The sequence below is a fragment of the Myotis myotis genome, unplaced genomic scaffold, assembly GCF_014108235.1.
Source record: "Myotis myotis isolate mMyoMyo1 unplaced genomic scaffold, mMyoMyo1.p scaffold_m19_p_26, whole genome shotgun sequence".
In the NCBI taxonomy this organism is placed as follows: domain Eukaryota; kingdom Metazoa; phylum Chordata; class Mammalia; order Chiroptera; family Vespertilionidae; genus Myotis; species Myotis myotis.
In genome coordinates, this window is record NW_023416331.1 from 2,366,872 (window position 1) to 2,377,553 (window position 10,682).

General features: G+C 57.8%; 2 protein-coding genes and 1 pseudogene across 4 annotated transcripts; all 3 read left to right on the plus strand.

Moving 5' to 3' along the window:
* The first annotated feature begins 1,173 nt into the window (after window positions 1–1,173).
* DAXX (death domain associated protein) lies at window positions 1,174–6,669 on the plus strand. Of its 2 annotated transcripts, XM_036356309.1 has the most exons (8): window positions 1,174–1,829; window positions 2,673–2,928; window positions 3,074–3,905; window positions 4,030–4,244; window positions 5,023–5,257; window positions 5,385–5,859; window positions 6,005–6,227; window positions 6,430–6,669. In XM_036356309.1, exons 2-8 carry the CDS (start codon window positions 2,722–2,724, stop codon window positions 6,487–6,489), a joined length of 2,247 nt encoding a protein of 748 aa, XP_036212202.1. In that variant the 5' UTR covers window positions 1,174–1,829; window positions 2,673–2,721; the 3' UTR covers window positions 6,490–6,669. The 2 variants fall into 2 exon arrangements, with proteins under 2 accessions (XP_036212202.1, XP_036212203.1); XM_036356310.1 differs by lacking the exon at window positions 1,174–1,829 and having other exon boundaries at window positions 1,981–2,928; window positions 5,023–5,218.
* On the plus strand, window positions 4,411–4,536 carry LOC118679666 (annotated as a pseudogene).
* Window positions 6,670–6,959: 290 nt separating the features above from the next.
* Window positions 6,960–10,503, plus strand: ZBTB22 (zinc finger and BTB domain containing 22). Of its 2 annotated transcripts, none has more exons than XM_036356318.1 (2): window positions 6,960–7,298; window positions 7,951–10,503. In XM_036356318.1, the coding sequence occupies exon 2, from the start codon at window positions 8,027–8,029 to the stop codon at window positions 9,935–9,937; it is 1,911 nt and encodes a 636-aa protein (XP_036212211.1). In that variant the 5' UTR covers window positions 6,960–7,298; window positions 7,951–8,026; the 3' UTR covers window positions 9,938–10,503. The 2 variants fall into 2 exon arrangements, with proteins under 2 accessions (XP_036212211.1, XP_036212210.1); XM_036356317.1 differs by lacking the exon at window positions 6,960–7,298 and adding an exon at window positions 7,462–7,621.
* The last annotated feature ends 179 nt before the right edge of the window (window positions 10,504–10,682 follow it).

Below are 10,682 nucleotides of genomic sequence, written 5' to 3' on the forward strand. Positions count from 1 at the left end.
ACATAGCATGAAAATTGTACACAATTTTATAATTGTTAAAAATTTAAAAATACAGCCAAAACCGGTTTGGCTCAGTGGATAGAGCGTCGGCCTGCGGACTGAAAGGTCCCGGGTTCAATTCCGGTCAAGGGCATGTACCTGGGTTGCCGGCACTTCCCCAGTGGGGGATGTGCAGGAGGCAGCTGATCGATGTTTCTCTCTCATCGATGTTTCTAACTCTCTATCTCTCTCCCTTCTTCTCTGTAAAAAATCCATAAAAAATAAATAAAAAAAAATTTAAAAATACATTTTTAATGAGTAGATGAGGTGGTGTTTATGGTGCCTACATATCTGTTTAAGACAAGGTAAGATTATCTCCAAGAGATTTCATGGTTGAGAACTACTTTTCTTTTTTAAAAGGGAGAAAGTCTATTGTAAAAGGGAAAAGGAAAAGAGCCTCTACTGCAGGCATTTACTCTGGAAGACTAATTTGGGGAAAATTGAGGATCTGAAAATTAAATCCCTTCTCTATCTCCCGAGTCCTCGTGCTGAGAGCCCATTTTCCTCGATTGGAAGGAAGGAGGCAGGCTCGGCTGCCTGGAAGGGAGGGCGTGGTGTTCCTTAATGGACGTTCCGCCTGAGGGCTAGGAGCGGTTGGAACTCTGCGGTCTGGAAAGTGACAAGATGCTCACCTCCCGGGAGTGCGGGGCGGTGCTGGAGGCGGGCCTCGCCGCGCCGGCCTTTCCGCTGCCCCAGGACCTCACCTTCGGACGCCCCTTGCCTCCGAGTCCCTCCAGCCTCCCTCAAACGGCGAGGTGGGTGCGGTGAGGCGGGCATCCAGATCGGCTTCTTCTCTCTTCCTTCTTTCCTCAGCTCCCCCGGAGGGAAGGGGACGGGCCCGAGCCCCGAGGTGTTTTCCGAGGCTCCTCCGTTTTCCGGCGTCCAGCGGCGACTCGCACCGAGCCTCCTCAGAGCGCCCCGTGCCGCCGGTCCCCAGGCGCGGCTGCCGGGCCATCACCGCCTGCGCCTCAGAGACCCCTCCGGAAATGGACGGAGAACCCCTACGTCCGCGTACTTGGTTGGTCCTTAGTTCTGTGGTGAAGCTTGAAAAGCAAATCAACAACAGTAGCAACAACAACCCACTGCGGTGACCGTTGGCGTGCACGTGTGTTGCTTTCAGGATTGGGAGCCGCGGAAGGGGCGGGTGGGCGCCGTCGAAGAACCCGTGGGAGCAGGCACCTGGCGGGTGGGAAAGCAGGTCGGGAGGGCCTGACCGTCGCCCATCGGAAGGAAAAGGTCCTGTTTCCCTCATGGGCGTCTCGGCCTCGGTGCACCCGGCGCGCCTCGGCGGGCCCATTCCCCCGCTGCCCGTCCGTTGCCCCGGCCCTACCTGGAAGGTGGCGCGGCACGCCCCGCCCCGCACGCGACTCGCTGGCGGTTGGCCCGCCGCAGGAAGTGTCCGATTGGCGGAGTCTCAGGAGCGCTGAGTGGCGAGGGTTCCGCTGGCGGCGCTCTGGAGTCGGGACGAGTCACAGCCGTACGACAAAATGGCGGCCCCAGTTGCTGAGGGGCGCGCGGCGGGAATAAGCCCGCCCCTAGAGGTCAGGCGGAAGGCAAGCCTCACACTATGCGGCCGGCGCTGGAGGCGTTCGGGGGTCGGCTACCGTCACTTCCGGCCGCTGGGGGCCTGGGTTCCGTACGACAACATGGCCGCGCTTAGGTGCTGGAGGGGGAAACTGCGACTTCCGGTCCAGAATAGGGCCTGCGGTGGGAGGGGGAAGGAAAGAGGAGGGGACCATGCGAGCTTCTGCTGTCCGCGCTGAGGGTAGCCCCGAGAGGCCGTTTCTGAGGTGCGGGCGGGTCGGTGCGGGGGTCAAAGGCGGGGGCGGGAGTGTCGAGGCAGCGGTGCTGGGGAGTCCCGGGCGCTAAGTCTGAGGGGCCCGCTCCCTCCTATCCCTGACGGGGAGCGGGGCGGGCGGGGGCTGCGCTGGGGGAGGGGGCTTGGCGGGAAGCTCGTCTTGGGGAAGGAGCCGACCTGGGGTTGGGACCCGAGAGGAGTCGGGGGAACCCGGCGCGGGGCTCGCCGTCGGCCGCCGGTCGCAGGGAGAATGGGGAGGATTAGGGTGCGGTGAGAGGGAGGGGACCTGAGGGGAGCGACGTCCGACCCGACTCCCCGGCTTGAGATCCATCCGGGAGGAACAGGGAGACAATTCAGAAAGGGGGGTGTATTGTTGGGAGGGAACCTGCTTTGCCTCGGCGTCTGTGAGTTGGGCTGATCCTTGAGCAGGGGTGAGGGGTGCACTGGCGTGTTGGAGGGCAGAGGGAACAGGTGAGGCGGGGTGACAGGCTGCGTTCCAGTGTCTGCGCGCCGAGGGCGGCGAGATCGATGTGGGGTGCAGTGTAGGAAGTGGCCCGGGATGTGAGGAAAAGGCAACTTGGCAATTAGGAGAAATATTGGGGAAACGCAACTGAAAGACCGGATATCATCTGAGGGGTGGAGCTGGGGGTGGGGACTTGGGACTCCTGTGACAGGGCCCCGAACACGGTGCTGATCGGTGCTGAGAACAGGCAGCGAGGACGCGTCGGGCAGGGCTGGGTGTCGCTGGAAGCCGAGAAGATGGGGAATTGTGTGACTTGAAGGGAGGGGGCTCCGCCGGGGAGGCTCTTCCTCAGGCCCCGTCCCCTTCCAGCAGGAGTTACCAAGTCCCCAGCACTCGCTCCCTCCGGGGGATCTGATCCTCCATGGCCGCCGATAACAGCATCATTGTGCTGGATGATGATGATGAAGACGAAGCAGCGGTGCAGCCGGGGCCCTCGCACCCACCCCCCAATCCGGCCTCACCCCCGGCTGACGCCCCTGCCTCCTCTCAGCCCCATGGAGCTGGAGGGAACAGTAGTTCCGGCGGCAAGAAATGCTACAAGTTGGAGAATGAGAAGCTTTTTGAAGAGGTGAGCTTTCGGGGGGAAGACATGTATCCTAGGGAGAGGGGTGCTGCCTGGCTCTCCTGTCCTTTCTTCCTCACTAACACTACCTGCCTTCTTTCTCTCAACCCCTCCCGTGTCTCTCCCTCCCTTCTTCCCCGGAACCCTCCAGTTCCTTGAACTGTGCAAGGCGCAGACAGAGGACCATCCTGATGTGGTCCCGTTCCTCTGTAAACGGCAGCAGCGTGCCCACGCTCTGTTTTTGGCCTCAGCGGAGTTCTGCAACATCCTCTCTCGGGTGCTGTCTCGGGCCCAGAGCCGACCGGCTAAGCTCTACGTGTACATCAATGAGCTCTGCACTGTTCTCAAGGCTCACTCGGCCAAGAAAAAAATGAACATTGCCCCTGCGGCCACCACCTCTAGTGAGCCCTCTGGGAGTAACCCTCCTGCAGACCCCTCCTCAGACCCCACGAATGCCGAGACCACCGGCTCTGAGGCCCCAAGGACCCGTGGCTCCCGGCGGCAGATCCAGCGCTTGGAGCAACTGTTAGCGCTCTATGTGGCAGAGATTCGACGGCTGCAGGAAAAGGAGTTGGATCTCCAAGAATTGGATGACCCAGACTCCACATACCTGCAGGAGGCAAGGCTGAAACGGAAGCTGATCCGTCTCTTTGGGCGGCTGTGTGAGCTGAAAGACTGCTCTTCACTGACAGGCCGAGTCATAGAGCAGCGCATTCCCTACCGTGGCACCCGCTACCCAGAAGTTAACAGGCGCATTGAGCGGCTCATCAACAAGCCAGGGCCTGATACCTTCCCTGACTATGGAGATGTGCTGCGGGCCGTGGAGAAGGCAGCTGTTCGGCACAGCCTTGGCCTCCCCCGACAGCAGCTCCAGCTCATGGCTCAAGATGCCTTTCGAGATGTGGGCATCAGATTACAGGAGCGACGCCACCTTGATCTCATCTACAACTTTGGCTGTCATCTCACAGATGATTATAGGCCAGGTAGGGATTAGTGAGATGCCCATCAATGACCCTTAGATGTCAGTTGTGTGGTAGAGGGTGCATCTCTCTAGTCCCTTCTATTGGGTTTGGGCTGAATACTCTGACTTTTTATCTTCCCACACAGGCATTGACCCTGCCCTGTCAGACCCTGCCCTGGCCCGGCGCCTTAGGGAAAACCGGAGCTTGGCTATGAGCCGACTGGATGAAATCATCTCCAAATATGCGATGATGCAAGACAAGAGTGAGGAGGGCGAGAGACAGAAGAGAAAAGCCCGGCTCCCCCAAGCCACCTCTTCCCATTCTCCAGATCCCCCCAAAGCCTCCTTGGATTCTGGTGAGGTGTGGAAGGGATACACCCTTTAGAGAAATCTTGTTCTTTCCCTGCTCTGGCCAGCAGGAGTCTAGGGTGATTGATGGGGGAGTTTGCAGAAGGAACATAGACCCAGACCCTCTGAGGCAAGGGATTTCTTTTTTTGTTGTTGTTAGTCCTCATCTGAGAATTTTTTTTTAAAAAGATATTTTTATTGATTTCAGAAAGGGAAGGGAACCAGGTTTGCTAAAGTAACTGTGGTGATAGAAATGTATTAGCCTCAGAAGCTACTAAGGTGGTTCATTCTATCCTAGTACTGTGTAAAAAAAAAAAAAAAAGGAAGGAAGGGAGAGGGAGAGAGATAAAAACATCAGTGATAGAGAGAAACATTGATCAGCTGCCTCCTGCATGCCCCCCACTGGGGATCCAGCCTGCAACCTGGTATATGCCCTGACTGGGAGTCAAACCATGATCTCCTGGTTCATAGGTTGATGTTCCGCCACTGAGCCACACTGGCTGGGCTGAGGATATTTTTTTCATTGCTCTTCAGAGAGAGTAGAGGGGAGGAAAGGAGGGAGAGAAAGAGAAAGTGATGTGAGAGAGACACATCCACTGGTTGCCTACCACACACCCCTACTGGGGGGAAGGGAGGTGTGTGGGGGGGGGGGGGGCGGTGAGGTATGTGTCCTTGGTGCCCTTGACCAGGAATCGAACCTGCAACCCTTTCGTGAGTAGGCTGGACGTTCTAACCACTGAGCACACCGATCAGGGCAAGAGATTTCTTAGAGAAACTCCTTTGTTCCCCAGGGCCCTAGTGGAATGGCATCCCAGGAACACCCTACCTCCTCCAAGGCTGAGACAGATGATGAAGAAGATGAGGAAAGTGAGGAGGAGGAGGAAGAAGAGGAAGAGGAGGAGGAGGAAGAGGAGGCAGAAGAGGAAGAGGAGGAAGAGGAGACTACAGATTCCGAAGAAGAGGGGGATCTGGAACTGATACTGGAAGGTCAGGAGGAGGAGGAGGAGGAAGAGGAGGAGGAAGCAGGTATGTCAAGGAAAGTCTTTTCATGTGTCAGTTCCCTGTGTTGGGCATGCCACCTGTTTGAGACCCTTCTTGGCAGTGTTCTTCCCCTAGTAATCATGCTACCCCTCCCCTCTTTTCTTTTTTTCAGATAAGGATGGAGACCAGAGCCCCATGTGCCCACCACAGATCTCCACCGAAAAGAACCTGGAACCTAGCAAAGGGAGCAGCAGATCTTCAGGGGAGCAGCAAAACAAAGGACTCACAGTGTTACCATCTTCGCTGTCAGAAGAGCCCCTGGCACTCTCCAGTGTAGATGCTGGAAGCAATGAAGACTCTCCGGAGGAGGTGTCCCAGGAGAAAGAGAGCCCTGTGTCTCAGGTCTTTGAGCTCGAGATTGAAGCCTTGACTGTGGATACCACCCCTTCCCCTGAGGAGGGGGACATTTCCTCTTCCAGGAAGCAATCAGAGGACCCCCTTACCACTGTTGTGGAGAATGGAGCAGCCATGGTCACCTCCACTTCCTTCAATGGAGGTGTCTCTCCTCACACCTGGGGAGATTCTAGTCCCCCCTGCAAGAAACTTCGGAAGGAGGGGCAAACAGGAGCAGGACCTTTAGGAAGCAGGTAACAACAAGGAGGAAGAAGAGGGGATCGAAGGAGGGATTGCAGGGGGCTTTCTAAGAGGAGTACTGAGGAACTGAGTCTGCTGGGAAAGACTGACAGTCTCCCTCCAGTCCCAGACTGCCTACACTTATGTTTCTGTCCCTAGCTGTGTGGAAGGGCAAAGGGAAGTACATGAGAAGACTGGGAAGAAGATATGTACCCTGCCCAGCCCACATTCCCCTTTGGCTTCCATGGTACCAGTTGCTGATTCCTCAACAAGAGTGGACTCTCCCAGCCATGGCCTGGTGACCAGCTCCCTCTGCAGCCCATCTCCAGCCCAGTTGTCCCTAACCCCCAAGTTACAACCCTCCCAGCCTAGCACTTTCAAGGTAAGAGGGGGAGGCTGTTTTTCCTGACTTCATTCTCTTTCCGTGTCTGTTCATTTTCAGGTGCACCATCTGAATATTGGACTCACCACATCCTCTGTCTTCCTTCTTCCTACCCAATTTTTAATCGTTAATAAGTCCTTCCCTGTGTTTCTCCTCCCCCTATATTCCAGATCTCTCTGACTCTTGTCTCACTCACTTGCAGATGAGTGTGGCCACACAGTGCGATCCAGAGGAGATCATCGTGCTCTCAGACTCTGATTAGCCTCCCCATCACTCCCTGACTCCAGAATGTTTGAGGATAGGATTTGGAAGCAGATGACTGAGGAAGGGATGGACTGAGCTAATCCCTTTTTGGTGGTATTTCTTTTAGAAAAACAAAAACCAAAAAAAAAAACAACACAACTTGTTTTACATTAAACAATAAAGTTCTTTTCTTATTGCATCCCTGTCTTTGTCCTTCTGCTCTCACCAATTGGCACCAGCTGTTCTCTAGCTCAGGGTTTGCCGGCCGGCCCCGCGGTAGCCCTGGATCTGTCCTTGCTAACCTACCCTTAGCCCCGCTCTGCTGGAGTTTCACCTGGAAAAATGTGCTTGAGCTCTTTACTTTCCCACTTGGAGCCGTAGGAGTAAAGAGGCCAATCAGGGGCCCACTCAAGGTTACTTGGCCAATCCCGGCCCGGAGGAAGGGGGCGGGGCTTCAGGGATACTAGGGCGTTTAGATCCCGCAAACCCGCTAATGGCCACAGCTCCAAGGGAAGGGGCAGGCTTACAAAATTAAAGGAGAACGAGTGCTTCGGCCAAACCAAGTCCTGAGTCCTCAGCGGCGGGAGAGACCTGGTACCTTTAAGACGTAATGAAGTAACTGTGTTTAAAGGAGAAGTGACTGAGTCGGCCAAGTATTGCCCAGCGACACGAGCAGGGTGCCCGCCTGTGCCTTTAAAGCTGAACGGGCAGGAGGCGGAGCGGAGGCGGAAGGCGGAGGGAGTCGGCGCAAGATGGCGGCGGGAGGGGCCCAAGCTGCGGCTCTGGCGGCCGAGTGAGGGGCGGGGGGGCCCCGGGGCGCGCGGCCCGGTAAGCGGAGACGCGCAGGGTTTAGGGGCGCCTTCCGGGTGGGAGAGGAGGTCAAAGTAACTCCTGGGGCGGAGCAGAGGGGGGCGGGGCCCTGTGTGGGCGGGGGCAGGAAAGGGGCGGGGCCAAAAGGCCACAGGGGCGGATCTTGAAGGGGGCGTGGCCGAATGGGCTGGGGGGCGGGTCTTGACGTGGGGGGGCAAAAGGGGCGTGACCCTCAAAAGTGCCTGGAGCATTGCCTAAAGGGAACTGCAGAGAGAGAGTGTTTTTCAGTAACGGAGCAGACCTGCCCCCCTCCCAAGAAAAGGGTGCAAAACATCAAAAAGGTAAATTTTGGAAAGAGGCTCTCTGGCAAATGGGAAATTCCAAGGGGAGGCACCCCATTCCCATAGAGTACCTATTTCTCTAACCTCCAAGGAAAGCACTGAATTGGAGTCAGGACAACTGAGTATGCTGGCGCTGCCACTTGATAGCTGTGGCCATGAATAATCTCTTGGTATTGCTTAGCCTCAGTTTCCTCACCTATCAAGTGGTGTTGAGAGGAATACCTAACTTCACAGCATTGTGTGGGGAGTTACTCAAAAAATGGGTGTGAACATATTTTTAAACTGTAAAGTGCTGTTTCATTGTGTTATCATTCTTTTTTTCTTTCCAGAGACCCCCCCGGCCGCCCTCCTCCTTCCCTTGTTCCTGTGGCTGGGGGGGTACCACCTCCCTCCACCCTCCATACCATGGAGCCATCTCCTTTGTCTCCAAGTGGGGCAGCACTCCCTGTGCCTCTGTCGCTGGCCCCGCCCCCACTGCCCCTGCCTGCAGCTGCAGTGGTACACGTGTCCTTCCCGGAGGTAACCAGTGCCCTCCTGGAGTCCCTCAATCAGCAGCGACTCCAGGGCCAGCTCTGCGATGTGTCCATCCGCGTGCAGGGCCGGGAGTTCAGAGCTCATCGTGCTGTCCTGGCTGCCTCCTCCCCTTACTTCCACGACCAGGTCCTACTCAAGGGCATGACCTCCATCTCACTGCCCAGCGTCATGGACCCAGGCGCCTTCGAGACTGTCCTGGCTTCAGCATACACTGGTCGCCTCAGCATGGCCGCGGCTGACATTGTCAACTTCCTCACAGTGGGTTCTGTGCTCCAAATGTGGCACATTGTGGATAAATGCACGGAACTCCTTCGCGAAGGTCGGGCCTCTGCCACCACCACCGTGACCACGGCTGCAGCCTCCTCAGTCACTGCCCCTGGTGCTGGGGTCCCATCAGGGAGTGGGACCACTGTGGCCTCTGCCACCATGGGCTCTGTGCGCTCCCATGCCTCCAGTCGGGCCAGTGAGAATCAATCCCCCAGCAGCAGCAACTACTTCAGCCCCCGAGAGTCTACTGATTTCTCATCTTCCTCCCAAGAGGTGTTTGCAGCTTCTGCAGTGGGCAGTGGGGAGCGTCGAGGAGGTGGCCCTGTATTCCCAGTCCCTGTGGTTGGCAGTGGGAGCGCTACCTCTGGGAAGCTGCTACTGGAGGCAGATGAGCTGTGCGATGATGGTGGGGACGGCAGGGGTTCGATGGTTCCTGGGGCGGCGCTCCGGCGGCCCACCTATGCACCCCCCAGCATCATGCCACAGAAGCACTGGATATACGTAAAGCGGGGTGGAAACGGCCCAGCATCAGCGCCCCTGGTTTCCCAAGACCAAGATCTGGAAGAGGAGGAGGAGGAAGACCTGGTTTTGACCTGTGAGGATGATGAAGAAGAGGAGCTAGGGGGAGGGTCGGGGGTCTCAGCAGGGGGAGGACCCGAGGCCACCCTTAGCATAAGTGATGTCCGGACCCTGACTGAGCCTCCAGGCAAGGGAGAGGAGCAGGTCAATTTCTGTGAGTCCTCCAATGACTTTGGCCCCTATGAGGGTGGGGGTCCTGGGGCAGAGCTTGATGATTCAGGGAGGCCCACCCCTTCCTCCTATGCCCCCTCCCTCCCATCACGGCCCCTGCTTCCTGTAGACGTGCAGGGCAACCAGATCCTAGTCTTCCCATCGCCTTCCTCCTCCTCACAGGCTCCAGGCCAGCCGCCAGGGAACCAAGCTGAACACGGGGCTGTGACTCTGAGGGGCACATCCGCAGGGAGCCTGGGTGCCCCGGGTGGCGCTGGTGGGACCCCTGGAGGGACAGGCAGCGGGGACGGGAATAAGATCTTTCTGTGCCACTGCGGGAAGGCCTTCTCCCACAAGAGCATGCGAGATCGTCACGTGAACATGCACCTCAACCTGCGGCCCTTTGACTGCCCCGTGTGCAACAAAAAGTTCAAGATGAAGCACCATCTGACCGAGCACATGAAGACACACACAGGCCTCAAGCCCTACGAGTGCGGCGTCTGCGCCAAGAAGTTCATGTGGCGGGACAGCTTCATGCGCCACCGAGGACATTGTGAGCGCCGGCACCGCCTGGGTGGGGGTGGGGGTGGGGGTGGGGGTGGGGGCGGGGCTGGGCCGGGACCCACAGGGCCAGCCTTGCAGCCCAAGAGAGAGTCCCCCGGGGTGGGCGCGGGCCACGTCGACGAGGGGAGTGGGGCCACGCCCCCGTTGGGCCGTGGGGTCTGGTCCCCACCGGGCGCTCACAAAGTGGAGATGGGCTTCAGTGGCGGTGGAGGAGCAAACTAAAGGAGCGGGCTACCGGGGGCAGTTTTCAGGTCAGGAGACGGAGCACGAGCCAGAGCGCTGGGCCCCCGGTGCTCTCCCACTGCTGTTACTGTCTTCCCCATCCTACGGACTTGTATATATTCTTCAGGGGGCGCCACATGGCGCCGTCACCGCCCCATCCCACTCAGCCCCTCCCCCTCCAATATCCGGAAATTCAGCCCTTCCTCTCCCTCAGGGCGCACCGCAGCCCCGGCTCCAGAACAGGGCGCACGAGGTGGGGGGAGGGAGAGGGCGCCTGTTGAGCATCCTGGAGTCCCAGGGTCAAGGGTCAGGTGGTTGTAGTCTGTGTCTTAAGTCGGTGTTGTTGTGGGGACCAGGCCTGGAGCCCCATCCTTGTCCGAGAACCCTCCCCCAAGGATGTGCTCCTTAAATCTACCCTCACCCCTCCCTTTCCTTGGGGCCCCTCAACTCTATTCTCTTTGGGGAGGGAGTGGAGACAGGGAGGGAGGGAGTCGTAGGAGTACAAGGTTTTTATTTTAAATCTTATTTTTTTTAAACGGTGATTAAAATATTTATTGGTCGTTTCACTTGGCTTCCCACAACCCCTATGTGTTTGCTGGGGACCCGGCACAGGTAGGGGAAGGCGGGGTAATGGTTCTCGAGGAAGTGGATTCTGCGGGGAGGAGGAGCCTAGGGTTGGGCGCGGCTCGGGCTCAGAGGTGCGGCGGCCCGGGGATGGGGGTGGGGCGGGGCGGGGCGGGGCGGG